This window comes from Salvelinus namaycush, chromosome 40 (assembly GCF_016432855.1).
Source record: "Salvelinus namaycush isolate Seneca chromosome 40, SaNama_1.0, whole genome shotgun sequence".
Taxonomy (NCBI): domain Eukaryota; kingdom Metazoa; phylum Chordata; class Actinopteri; order Salmoniformes; family Salmonidae; genus Salvelinus; species Salvelinus namaycush.
In genome coordinates this window covers 628,168-643,202 of record NC_052346.1, presented here as the reverse complement: position 1 = coordinate 643,202, position 15,035 = coordinate 628,168, and the positions used below count along the sequence as shown (strand labels likewise).

At 40.2% G+C, this 15,035-nt stretch overlaps 1 protein-coding gene across 2 annotated transcripts in view; it reads left to right on the top strand.

The window, feature by feature from the left end:
- Window positions 1-15,035, top strand: part of LOC120033316 (nck-associated protein 1-like) — a 54,849-nt gene that overhangs the window by 2,690 nt on the left and 37,124 nt on the right. The window contains exon 2 of one of the 2 annotated variants that reach the window (XM_038979615.1): window positions 13,927-14,037. In XM_038979615.1, coding sequence (XP_038835543.1) covers window positions 13,927-14,037 — 111 coding nt within the window. Of the gene's footprint in view, window positions 1-13,926; window positions 14,038-14,107; window positions 14,232-15,035 lie in introns of those variants that run through there. The other variant, XM_038979616.1, reaches the window with a different exon arrangement.

Genomic DNA, 15,035 nt, shown 5'->3' with positions numbered 1-15,035 from the left:
CACTGGGTCAGAAGTTTACATATACTCAATTAGTATTTGGTAGCATTGCCTTTAACTTGGGTCAAATGTTTCAGGTAGCCTTCCACAAGCTTCCCACGATAAGTTGGGTGAATTTTGTTACTGAGTCAGGTTTGTACTTGCTCGCACATGCTTTTTCAGTTATGCCCACACATTTTCTATGGGATTGAGGTCAGGGCTTTGTGATGGCCACTCCAATACCCTGACTTTGTTGTCCTTAAGCCATTTTGCCACATACTTTGGAAGTATGTTTGGGGTCATTGTCCATTTGGAAGACCCATTTGCGACCAAGCTTTAACTTCCTGACTGATGTCTTAAGATGTTGCTTCGATTTATCCACATCATGAAGCCATCTGTTTTGTGAAGTCCACCAGTTCCTCCTGCAGCAAAGCACCCCCACAACATGACGTTGCCATCCCCGTGCTTCACGGTTGGGATGGTGCTCTTCGGCTTGCAAGCCTTCCCCTTTTTCCTCCAAACATAACAATGGTCATTATGGCCAAACAGTTCTATTTTTGTTTCATCAGACCGGAGGACATTTCTCCAAAAAGTACGATCTTTGTCCCCATGTCCAGTTGCAAACCGTAGTCTGGCTTTTTTATGGCGGTTTTGGAGCAGTGGCTTCTTCCTTGCTGTCGATATAGGACTCGTTTTACTGTGGCTATAGATACTTTTGTACCTGTTTCCTCCAGCATCTTCACAAGGTCCTTTGCTGTTGTTCTGGGATTGATTTGCACTTTTCGCACAAAAGTACGTTCATCTCTAGGAGACAGAACGTGTCTCCTTCCTGAGTGGTATGACGGCTGCGTGGTCCCATGGGGTTTATACTTGCGTACTATTGTTTGTACAGATGAACGTGATACCTTCAGGCATTTTTCTGAGGTCTTGGCTGATTTCTTTTGATTTGCCCATGATGTCCAGCAAAGAGGCACTGAGTTTGAAGGTAGGCCTTGAAATGCATCCACAGTTACACCTCCAATTGACTCAAATGATGTCAATTAGCCTATCAGTGGCTTCTAAAGCCATGACATAATTTTTCTGGAATTAAAGGCAAAGTCAACTTAGTTTATGTAAACTTCTGACTCACTGACATTTTGATATATTGAATTAAAAGTGAAATAATCTGTCTGTAAACAATTGTTGGAAAAATTGCTTGTGTCATGCACAAAGTAGATGTCCTAACCGACTTGCCAAAACTATAGTTTGTTAACAAGAAATTTGTGGAGTGGTTGAAACACTTAGGTTGGAGTCATTACAACTAGTTTATTAAAACTTCCAACTTCAACTGTAGATGTGTGTGTGGTCACAATAATTATTTAAAAGGCTGTCATGGCTAACTGCAATATTGGTGTACTGTTTTTTTTCTCAAGACTTGAGTGTCATTTGCAGTAAAGTCTAGGCAACAAATAACATTGGATTGCTTTCTTTACATTTTTCAGCTGTGAGTTAGGTTCACATTAAACACTTTATTTTACAGAGATTGATCATGTAGATTAGATCTTTGTGTTTTAATTAGTTAAAACCTGAATTTTCCCCTAGCAGGGAAAAAGTGTCGCCTTTTTTTGCCCTCATGAGTTTGCATCCCTGATTTATGCTTCTCTTGCATGCTGTTCTTTCTGCTTATCCACCCTTACAACCCTCTAATCTTCCGTGTCCTCAGGAAGCCTATAGGCTAGACGGAGAGAAGCTTACAGAGCATCCCACTTCTGGAGGCAAAGGTTCTTATAGTAGGGACAACGTAGACTACACCATAATTAAAACTTCTTAGGGATCAAATCCCTTTAGTGGGATCGATTTGACAACATCCGGTGAAATTGCAGAGCACCAAATTCAAATTAAATGACTATAAATATTTAACATTCATGAAATCACAAGTGTAATACATCAAAATAAAGCTTAACTTCTTGTTAATCCAGCCGCTGTGTCAGATTTTAGAAATGCTTTATGGCGAAAGCAAACCATTCGATTATCTGAGGAGAGCACCCCGCATACAAACACATGAAAATCATATTTCAACCAGGCAGGTGCGCGACAAAAGGCAGAAATAGCGATTTAATATATGCCTTACCTTTGAAGATCTTCTTCTGTTGGCACTCCAAAATGTCCTAGGAACATCACAAGTGATCCTTTTGTACGATAATGTCCTTCTTTATGCCCCAAAAATGTCCATTTATTTGGCGCGTTTGATTCAGAAATACACCGGTTTCAACTCGCCCAACATGCCTACAAAGTATCTAAGTTACCCGTAAACTTGGTCCGAACATTTCAAACAACGTTCTTAATCCTTTCTTAGGTACCCTAAAACGTAAATAATCGATCAAATTTAAGACGGATATACTGTGTTCAATACCGGATAAAAACAACGTGAAGCGCGTTCCATGTCATGCGCACCAAAAGACTAGAGTCCATCTGAGTGACACATGGAAAGAACAGGACTACTTCTTCATTTCTCAAAAGAAAAACATCAACCAATTTCTAAATACTGTTGACATCTAGTGGAAGCCATAGGAACTGCAACCAGATTTCTATTAAAAAGGGCTTCCCATAGAAAACTAATGGAAAACACATTGACCTCAAAACAATTTTTCCCTGGATGGATTGTGCTCGGGGGGGCCAAATCAGTTCTGTTATACTCACAGACATTATTCAAACAGTTTTAGAAACTACAGAGTATTTTCTATCCAAATCTACTAATAATATGCATATCCTAGCTTCTGGGCCTGAGTAGCAGGCAGTTTACTTTGGGCATGTGAAAATAGTGCCCCCTATCCCTAAGACGTTTTAATAGCATCAGTATTGAATGAATGAAAGTTTGGGACACTCACATAGGCCTAGATAAGAAGGTCCCCCTACGTGGCATAACAAAGGCCTATGTCCTTGGCCTGTAACGAACATATTAGAATGTAGTATTATCTCCAAAACCAGTTGTTTTCAATTAGATATGCATGTTAGTCACTTAAGAGCCTGTGTTGATGTATACCTTTCTCTCTTTCTGTTACAATGCTTCTCCTCCAGCAAGGACAAGTTTGGAAGGTTTGCACAGCTTTTCGCCTTCCACTAAATCTCAACCTTCCTTTCCTATCGCCTTCTACCTAGTCTCATGTTTCATGACCCCTCTCTATGTTAACCACAGTGCCTTAGCACATAGTGTTGTACAGCTGCTATAAGAGGTCTGTGTTGCCAAATCGGAACGCTTTTGTTTCCCGTCTAATTGAGCTATTGCCAGAAAAATGGTCTTTAAAAGCAGAATTATAATAGAAAGGCTTTTGATTGACAGCTACTGTGTGTTACTGTGTGTTTTGAGAAACATGGTGTTTCGTGTTGTACTTTTCTCTCCCATTCTTAAATCCTTGCCCTTCAGTAGTAATCGCAATACTCGTCAGTGGCCAACAACTTGACTGAGCCAATCTGAGAGCACGAACCCCCACCTGGGGGAGTCAACAAAAAATGACAAATAAGGGCATTTTCTTCGTACATCCACGGATGAGCCAGTCACACTTCATATGCAATGTAGGCTATGGGATGGTAGCTAGCTAAGTGTAGAGTTGCAATGCACAGAACTAGAGGTCGACCGATTATGATTTTTCAACGCCGATACAAATTATTGGAGGGCTAAAAAAAGCCGATACCGATTAATCATCCGAAAAAAAATAATATATATATATATAAAATAAATAATACAAAATAAAAAAATGTATTTGTAATAATGACAATTACAACAATACTGAATTAACACTTATTTAAACTTAATATAATACATCAATAAAATCAATTTAGCCTCCAATAAATAGTGAAACATGTTCAATTTGGTTTAAATAATGCAAAAACAAAGTGTTGGAGAAGTAAATGTGCAATATGTGCCATGTCAAAAAGCGAACGTTTAAGTTCCTTGCTCAGAACATGAGAACATATGAAAGTTGGTGGTTCCTTATAACATGAGTCTTCAATATTCCCAGGTAAAAAGTTTTAGCTTGTAGTTATTATAGGACTATTTCTCTATACGATTTGTATTTCATATACCTTTGACTATTGGATGTTGTTATAGGCACTTTAGTATTGCCAGTGTAACAGTATAGCTTCCGTCCCTCTCCAGCAGCCACCCTCGAAGCAGTGTTACCCATGCAGAGCAAGGGGAACAACCACTCCAAGTCTCAGAGCGAGTGACGTTTGAAACGCTATTAGCGCGCACCCCGCTAACTAGCTAGCCATTTCACATCGGTTACACCAGCCTAATCTCGGGAGTTGATAGCCTTGAAGCACAGTGAAGAGCTGCTGGCAAAAAGCACGAAAGTGCTGTTTGAATGAATGCTTACGAGCCTGCTGGTGCCTACCACCGCTCAGTAAGACTGCTCTATCAAATCATAGACTTAATTATAACATAACACACAGAAATACGAGCCTTAGGTCATTAATATGGTCGAATCCGGAAACTATCATCTCGAAAACAAGACGTTTATTCTTTCAGTGAAATACGGAACCGTTCCGTATTTTATCTAACGGGTGGCATCCCTAAGTCTAAATATTCCTGTTACATTGCACAACCTTCAATGTTATGTCATAATTAGGCGGCCCAAACTGTTGCATATACACTGACTCTGCGTGCAATGAACGCAAGAGAAGTGACACAATTTCACCTGGTTAATATTGCCTGCTAACCTGGATTTCTTTTAGCTAAATATGCATGTTTAAAAATATATACTTCTGTGTATTGATTTTAAGAAATGCATTGATGTTTATGGTTAGGTACAGTCGTTCAACGATTGTGCTTTTTTCGCAAATGTGCTTTTGTTAAATCATCCCCCGTTTGAAGTTGGCTGTCTTTGTTAGGAAGAAATAGTCTTCACAGTTTGCAACGACTCATGTTAGCAGGCAATATTAACTATATATGCAGGTTTAAAAATATAAACTTGTGTATTGATTTTAAGAAAGGCATTGATGTTTATAGTTAGGTACACATTTGAGCAACGACAGTCCTTTTTCGCGAATACGCACCGCATCGATTATATGCAACGCAGGACACGCTAGATAATTACACATTGTTGATGATATTACTAGTTTAACTAGTGATTATGATTGATTGTTTTTTTATAAGATAAGTTTAATGCTAGGTAGCAACTTACCTTGGCTTCTTACTGCATTCGCGTAACAGGCAGGCTCCTCGTGGAGTGCAATGAGAGGCAGGTGGTTAGAGCGTTGGACTAGTTAACCGTAAGGTTGCAAGATTGAATCCCCGAGCTGACAAGGCAAAAATCTGTCATTCTGCCCCTGAACAAGGCAGTTAACCCACCGTTCCTAGGCCGTCATTGAAAATAAGAATGTGTTCTTAACTGACTTGCTTAGTTAAATAAAGGATAAATAAAGATGTACAAAATAATAATAATCTGTGTCCAAAAATACCGATTTCCGATTGTTATGAAAACTTGAAATCGGCCATTCCAATTAATCGGTCGACCTCTACACACAACACTAAATACTTCCTCCAAGTTAGCTGACCACTGTAGCTAGTATTGACACTATAATTCATCACAATGGTTGTTAGCTGCCAAGTTAGTGCAGTGTCCTTGGCTGGCTGGCTGGCTAGGTTGTGCTAGCTAGTGAATATGCTAACGTTAGCTAGCTAGCTAAACATTTGGCTATGGTCTGACACTGGCAGTATGGGATTATGGAGAGTGAATTAAATTGTTTCTTTGCTATCTTGCTAGGTAATTATCTAGTTGATACTAACCAGATGGCCACAGCAAGTGCTTTCTACAAAATAGCAACATTAGCGCAGATCACTTGGAATCTAGACTATAAGCAATACGAACGGATATGCATTGTCAAACAACGCTACTGCCACCTTCTGGCTTGGAGTATTTTAACAAGGCTGAGTTCCAAAGTCTGAGGTGTGAACACAAACGAGATTGACTGCCGACACTGTTCAGAGGTTGGCAGGCAAGCATTTGACAATCTTACCGGTGTGTTTGAGCTGTTTCTGCATCATGTTTTGTTTCTTTGCCATAATAGTTCTGAATATCGCAAAACTGGTATCGTGACAACCCTACTGTAGGCAACACCAGGACAGCATTAGAATGCTTGACACTCCACAGAGCCACATTAACCAGTTCAACCAATTAATCCAATCACTGTTTTAAGTACACACAGAGAGAGAGAGAGAGCTTAATTGTCTAATTGAAAGCTTTTTAATACTTTTTAAAGTTGTTATTGGCAGTTAATTGTTGACCAACGATGACTGGTTTTATAGTGGATGAAGATACGTCACCTACAGAGGCTATTGTGTATCATTCTGTGTATTTTCATGTTGACGTGGCAAATTGTATGCAACACCATGCAAAAAACTGCATTGTTTTCATGCTGTACTGTTAGGTTATTCAGGCTTGATAAGGCAAGACTTGGTGGAAGTCTGATAATAATACAGTAAGGTTGTGTAAGTTACAATTAGGGTCATGTTCTTTAGGCATCAAACGGAAGAAAACCGACTAAAACAAGGAGGGACATCCTGGATATAAATTTTCGCTTTCCGTGGGCAAAACACTTAAAAAATATTTTACGTTTTCTCTTGCATGCCCTAATGAGCTTGACCCTGATGTTTTGACTGCCCACCGTTTTCATATACAAGCCTACTTTCTCCAATGATTGTGGTATAGTATTCCAGTTAGAGTCCACACACACCATAAGGTTTAGTAACTATCATTATTAACCTATGTGATGACAACACATGCATGCACAGCATCCTGTTCACCGTATGACACGTGTACCCCAAATGCATGCCTCTTTACCACCATGTTAAAGGGGAATTTGACCTAAAATCCCAAATGTCCCAAGTGATTCCATACATTGAAACTAGTTAGGTGGAGTTTTCCTCCCCCCCCCCCTCCCCTCTCCCTGCAGTCTAGAACAGGAAAGCTGCTAAAACAGATCATGTGATGTGTCTTTGTGCACTGCTAGCTCTGCTGTCAGTCAGAGACACATTTTTTGTTTTATTGAAAGCATATGGCTGAATTAGCAATAAAAATATAAGTACTCTTAAAGACTAACAATGTGTCATGTTATAGCCTGAATTTAAAATTGATTAAATTTTACACAATATCCCATAATGTCACAGTGGAATTATGTTTTTTCGAAACGTTTACAAATTATTTAAAAATGAAATGCTGAAATGTCTAGAGTCTTAAGTTTTCAACCCCTTTAAGGCAAGCTTAAATAAGTTCACGAGTAAACATTTGCATAACAAGTTTCATGGACTCATGGCAATAATAGTGTTTAACTAACCCTATCTATATACCCCACATGCAATTATCTGTAAGGTCCCTCAGTTGAGCAGTAAATTTCAAACATAGATTCAACTACAAAGACCAGGGAGGTTTTCCAATACCGCACAAAAAAGGGCACCTATTGGTAGATGGGTAAAATACAAAGCAGACATTGAATATCCCATTGAGCATGGTAAAGTTATGAATTACACTCTGAATGGTGTATCAATACACCCAGTCACTATGAAGATACAGGCGTCCTTCCTAACTCAGTTGCCGCAGAGGAAGGAATTCACTTTTTGTCCTGAAATATAAAGTGTGTTGTATTGGATTTGCCTCAAACATATTACTGAGTACTACTCTCCATATTTTCTAGCATAGTGGTGGCTGCGTCATGTTATGAGTATGCTTGTAATCTTTAAGGACTGGGGAGTTTTTCAGGATAAAAAGTAAACGGAATGGAGCTAAACACAGGCAGAATCGTAGAGAAAAACCTGATTCACCTTTTAGCAGGACAATAACCCTACAACACAAGGTCAAATCTACGCTGGAGTTCCTTACCAAGAAGACCGTAACAGTGGCAGAGTTATAGTTTTGACGTACATCTACTTGAAGATCTATGGAAAGACCTGAAAATGGTTATCTAGAAATGATCAACAACCAATTTGACAGAGCTTGAAGAATATTGAAAAGATAATTGGCAAATGTTACACAATGCAGGTGTGGAAAGCTCTTTGAGACTTACACAGAAAGACTTACAGCTCTAATCGCTGCCAAAAGTACTCCTACAAAGTATTGACTTGGGTGTAAATTAGATATTTCATGTGAGTACTCAACAGTCAAATGCCCATTCCTAGTCTCATACAGCATAGCTTTGAAGTGGGTCCTCTGCAGTGAGTCACTGGGTCCAGGAGTCCGGATTCCTCTCCCATCCTGCGTTTTAAATACCGTCCGAGCCAAATATCCACTGCCTTAGGGGGTCTACCCTGGTTTTCAGGAAGTGAAAGACTCCCAGGTATGTGCTGCTCTGTCACGAGAATTTTTATCCCAATTGTTGGAACTCAACTATCACTCAAGCTTTAAATAATTCCCAGAGGTTGTAATGCCCTGGTTAATAAAGAATTATTCAAAGACCCAGTTGGCAATAGATCAATACTTTATTCACAGAGTACTCTCCCATCAAAAATGAGAACACAGTCATTTTATAACTCCCATACCCACACACACCAGTAGAAACTCCACCTCCCTTTAGGTGGGCTGTATTTTTCCACAATACGAACACATAATTTCTCGTTCTCTGGAGGCTTGCCCTTTCTAACAGCTACTCCCCTACCTAGATTGGGAAGGCCTCTTTCCTGTTATTGGTTTCAGAGTTATCACAAGTCGACAGTTCAGTTGGCCTTGAATGTCTCAACTATACATTTCTCACATTGCTACATAGTAACACAATGGTTTTTGTCTTAACTTGTCTTAAATACACATTATTGGATTAGTCTTATAATTCTAATACATTTCACACAGTGATACAGTTTCAGAGTGGAACACTTTAGCCATTATCTTAAAACATACAAATTATTCTATCATGCTCCCAGCTTGTGATTTGTTTTTCAGGTTAGGTACTGTGACTGCAAAAATAAAGAATATCCATGCAAATGGACCACAAACTGGAATACAAAACATTCAAACATTGTTTTAGTTACATATACAAATATTTTAGAAACTAGTATACAACATGTTAGCAACCTATTGTATGTGCATCATGAAAGTCTTTGTCTACTTCATTCTGAAGTGATATCTTCTAACCGGGTCCTTTCTCAGGTCTCTCCTCTAGTAATGTTGGCTGGAAGATTAAAGTAGGCTTGGGCAGGTGGGATGTGAAGGATTCTTGTAAACCACCGTTGGATGTTACCTTTCCAGCACCTGGTCAACCAGTTTCTCCCTGAACTGCAAAAAAATAAATTGTTCATTTTTTAAAGTTTTTTGTTGTTGTTGGCCACCCACTGTTTTGGGATGAAGTGTTTCTCACCTACACAATTAATGCAAAGGGCAGTTAGACATGTTTACATGGTACACACACAGACTTATTCTTAATGATCAATTTTTGTGTTTCACAAAATACCGGTAGCTTATGTTGTAACAGGAAATATGGTACTTCATATTATTCTAACATAATGTATTCAAAATGTGATGTACATGCATGATCTATTTTATAATAAAAATACTTGTATAAAGAAAATGACAAATGATAATAATGATAATAATAATAATAATAATAATGACAAAAAACTGCCATGTGGGGAATCGTAAGTGACTCGTTTCGGCTATATGGTTTCATCTTGTTCTTGGTACCATGTCTTGTTTTGATGTAACGGTCTTCGTTGCATGAAGAAGGATCGGACCAAAGCGCAGCGTGGTAAGTGTTCATGATTTTTATTTACACTGAACACTAGAACAAAATAACAAAGTGAGAACCGAAACCGAAACAGTCCTGTGAGGTGCAGAAAAACACTAGAAAAACACTAACACTAAAAACACAACGTGGTCCCGTGTGGCTCAGTTGGTAGAGCATGGCGCTTGCAACGCCAGGGTTGTGGGTTCAATTCCCAAGGGGGGACCAGGGTTCAATTCCCACGGGGGGACCAGGATGAATATGTATGAACTTTCCAATTTGTAAGTCGCTCTGGATAAGAGCGTCTGCTAAATGACTTAAATGTAATGTAAATGTAAAATTAGGTCTATCAAGTTATTCAAGTAGCTTGTTCCCTGTCCACATTTTCCTTATTATATTCCAAATTAGTATTATGTGTATTGAGAAAGGATTAACTTCCAAACATAAGTCAAGTGATGCCATGTTTACTAACCTATAAAACCTTTTTGTTATGGCCATTGTGCTACATATTGTTAGGATAATCATGGCCCCTATTGACAGGGGGAGGGAGTTGCAGATAAACAATGGACCAGACTGGGAAATAATCTACACCAGGTGGTTCCTGCGGCCAGGTATTCCACACAAGGCTCTACAGTTGCCTAAAATGTTGTCATGCAAATAAGTCATGGCTAGCCAACACATTGGGAAAAGGTGTGAAAATATCCAGTAGACAACATGAACTCACATGGGTGCCAGAGGTACTTGCTGTTGCTTAGTCGTTTGAAGACCGATCTATTGACGCCAGAACCTGTGAGTGAGATGGGGAAATTGACCTCAGTTATTTGTGGCACAATGGGACTTCATGATACATTTGCAATATTGGCTGTAGGAATGTTTACATAGTATTTACTGTTTTTATCGCTACTAGCCATCTCCTGCATCTCAATATTTTCCATTGAAAGATAGACAAACTTTGCCTTTTTCCCTAGATGTCTTATATAGTGCATACCATGTGGCGTCAAGCTCCAAATAAGGACATAAACAGTGCATTCGGAAATTATTCAGACCCCTTGAGGTTTTCCACATTTTGTTACGTTACAGCCTTATTCAAAAATGTATGAAATGATTTTCCTTTATCTATCTACTCACAAAACCTCTAACGAAGCAAACATTTTATAAAAACATTTTTCTAAATGTTTTAAAAATGGAAATATCACATTTACATAAGTATTCTGACCCTTTACCCAGTACTTTTGTTGAAGAACCTTTGGCAGTGATTACATCCTCAAGTCTTCTTTGGGTATGAGGCTACAAGCTTGGCACACCTGTGTTTGGGGAGTTTCTCCCATTCTTCTCTGCAGATCCTATCGAGCTCTGTCAGGTTGGATGGGGAGCGTTGCTGCAAAGCTATTTTCAGGTCTCTTCAGAGATGTTCGATCTGGTTCAAGTCCGGGCTCTGGCTGGGGCACTCGGACATTTCGACACTTGTTCTGAAGCCACTCCTGCGTTGTCTTGGCTGTATGCTCAGGGTCAATGACTTGTTGGAAGGTGAAACCTTTGCCCTAGTCTGAGGTCTGGAGCGCTCTAATTTTCATCAAGGATCTCTCTGTACTTTTCTCTGTTCATCTTTCCCTTGATCCTGACTAGTCTCCCAGTCCCTGCTGCTGAAAAACATCCCCACAGCATGATGCTGCCACCACCATGCTTCACCGTAGGGATGGTGCCAGATTTCCTCCAGACCTAACGCTTGGCATTCAGGCCAAAGAGTTCAATCTTGGTTTCATCAGACCAGAGGATCTTGTTTCTCATGGTCTGAGAGTCCTTTAGGGGCCAATTGGCCAACTCCAAGCAGGCTGTCATGCGCCTTTTACTGAGGAGTGGCTTACGTCTGGCCATTCTACCATAAAGAACTGATTCGTGGAGTGCTGCAGAAAAGGTTGTCCTCCTTGAAGGTTCTCCCATCTCCACAGAGGAACTCTCGAGCTCTATCGAGTGACCATTGTGTTCTTCGTCACCTCCTCCCTGACCAAGGCCCTTCGTCCCCCGATTGCTCAGTGTGGCCAGGCAGCCAGCTCTAGGAAGAGTCTTGGTGACTCCAATCAAGTTGTAGAAACATCTCAAGGATGATCAATGGAAACAGGATGCACCTGAGCTCAATTTCAAGTCTCATAGCAAAAGGTCTGAATATTTATGTAAATGAGGCATTTCTGTTTTTTATTTAACACATTTGCAAAAAAATGTAAACCTGTTTTTGCTTTGTCATAATGGGGAATTGTGTGTAGATTGTTGAAGAACAACATTAATTTAATCCATTTTAGAATAAGGCTGTAACGTTTTTAAAAAGTGGGAAAAGGGAAGGGGTCTGAATACTTTCTGAATGCACTGTGCGTCAGAGTTTGCCCCACGAGCGCACATGTGCAGTTGTTAACCATCTCCGCTGTTGCAGTCGGCCACATAAAACATCTGATTATTTTATATAAATATTTCAAGTGGAAAAGTATACATTTCGTGACTCAAAACTGATACTACTTTTGATCAAAGTAGCTCAGCCGAAAAACGTCAGTTTCTTTGTTTTCATTGAACATGCCATACAAATAAAGGAAATTTAAGTCATTATAAACTCAGCAAAAAAAGAAACGTCCTCTCACTGTCAACTGTGTTTATTTTCAGCAAACTTAACGTGTAGATATTTGTATGACATGACAACATTCAACAACTGAGACAAACTGAACAAGTTCCACAGACATGTGACTAACAGAAATGGAATAATGTGTCCCTGAACAAAGGGGGGGTCAAAAGTAACAGTCAGTATCCGGTGTGGCCACCAGCTGCATTAAGTACTGCAGTGCATCTCTTCCCTGTAACGAACAGCGTTGAGATTGCCTGAAATGACAACAAGCTCAGTCTGACCATGACGGACCCTCCACCTCCAAATCGATCCCGCTCCAGAGTACAGGCCTCGGTGTAACGCTCATTCCTTCGACGATAAACGCGAATCCGACCATCACCCCTGGTGAGACAAAACCGTGACTCATCAGTGAAGAGCACTTTTTGCCAGTCCTGTCTAGTCCAGCGACGGTGGGTTTGTGCCCGTAGGCGATGTTGTTGCCGGTGATGTCTGGTGAGAACCTGCCTTACAACAGGCCTACAAGCCCTCAGTCCAGCCTCTCTCAGCCTTTTGTGGACAGTCTGAGCACTGATGGAGGAATTGTGCGTTCCTGGTGTAACTTGGGCAGTTGTTGTTGCATCCTGTACCTGTCCCGCAGGTGTGATATTTGGATGTACCGATCCTATGCAGGTGTTACACTTGGTGTGCCACTGCGAGGACGATCAGCGGTCCGTCCTGTCTCCCTGTCGCGCTGTTTTAGGCGTCTCACAGTACGGACATTGTAATGTTTTGCCCTGGCCACATATGCAGTCCTCATGCCTCCTTGCAGCATGCCTAAGGCACGTTCACGCAGATGAGCAGGGACCCTGGGCATCTTTCTTATGGTGTTTTTCAGAGTCAGTAGAAAGGCCTCTTTAGTGTCCTACGTATTCATAACTGTAACCTTAATTGCCTACCGTCTTTAAGCTGTTTGTGTCTTATCGACCGTTCCACAGGTGCATTAATTGTTTATGGTTCATTGAACAAGCATGGGAAACAGTGTTTAAACCCTTTACAATGAAGATCTGGGAAGTTATTTGGGGTTTTACGAATGATTTTTGTCTATGAATGTGGTAACCTATTTAGTCGTATGCCTTCAATTAAACAAAGAATGTCTACAATATGTCTTTGAATGACAACGGAGCAGAGCTAGTACTTTCCAAAGAAACGTTTTTCAGCTTTCCTCTTCTAGACTGCAGTGAGAGAGGGGGTGAAGTCTTAATAACTCCACCTAACTAGTTTCAATATATGGAATAACTTGGGAAATGTTTTATTTTAGGTATACTTCCCCTTTAAGAACAATCCCCTTTGTAGAGAACTGCCCAATGTAAACCTGATCATAATTTAGGACAAAAAACTGCATTTAACCTATTGATTCCAGATGGCATTTTTAAATTACGAGACCTAAACAGGAGACCTTGTGTAGAATGTTTTGTTCTCTTCCTCTTTCTCTCTGCTCACTCCATTTTTCAGCAAAAATGAAACCATTTTCACTCTGCCTGTTCATCCTGTCAATCATGAACTTAATTAACAACCTTCTTAGTTGACTAACAATGCTGCTCAATGAGAATCAGCCAGTATTCAAAGATGACTGCTGTAGCATTTTTAGCTGTTTCTGTTCTCCTCCCTTTCCACTTTAGGCATGCGGGGACCCCAAAGCAAAGCCGTCATACCTGGTAGACAAAAACTTGGAGTCGGTGGTTAAGTTTATCGTACGAAAATTCCCTGCAATAGAGACACGAAACAATAATGTAAGTTCTGTTTTAAGTTTATTCAAATGACCTTATGTAGTAGGATATTGTATTAATGTTATTGATTTTGTCTGTGAGCGTTCAGATGCAGTAACTGCCATATAGTCAGTTGGTAGAGCATGGCGCTTGTAACGCCAGGGCTGTGGATTCGATTCCCACGGATGAACAGTATGAAAATGTATCCCCTCACTACTGTAAGTCGATCTGGATACGATAGTCTGCTTAATGATTAAATTGTAAAAAATGTAATATGCTGAGTGTACAAAACATTAAGAACACCTTCTTGATACACTCAGGAAACTGTTGACTGTGAAACCTACTAGCGTTGCAGTTCTTGAGACAAACTGGTGTGCGTGGCACCTACTACCATACCCCGTTCACCCTCTGAATGGCACACATTACACAATCTATGTCTCAATTGTCGCACGGCTTAAAAATCTTTTTTTAACCTGTCTCCTCACCTGGGCTCCCGAGTGGCGCAGCGGTCTAAGGCACTGCATCTCAGTGCTTGAGGTGTCACTAGATCTCAGTGCTTGAGGCGTCACTACAGACACCCTGGGTGTATCACAAGCGGCCGGGATTGGGAGTCCATAGGGCGGCGCACAATTAGCCCAGTGTCGTCCGGGTTTGGCTGGTGGGGGCCGTCATTGTAAATAAGAATTTGTTCTTAACTGACTTGCCTAGTGAAATAAAGGTTAAATACATTTCAAAAATACATCTACACTGATTTGAAGTGGATTTAAGTGACATCAATAAGGGATCATATCTTTCACCTGGATTACCCTGGTCAGTCTGTCATGGAAAGAGCATGTGTTCATAATGTTTTGTACGCTCAGTGTATATAAAATTACTTTAGCCATGGTGTCGCCGGAAATTGTCTGTCAATATTTAAAAATGGTAACTTCTAAATGTATGATCACAGTCATACCGTATGTACATTATATGTACTGTACATTTGTGTTGTCATATATATGCTACTTTTTACTATTTGCCTTTGC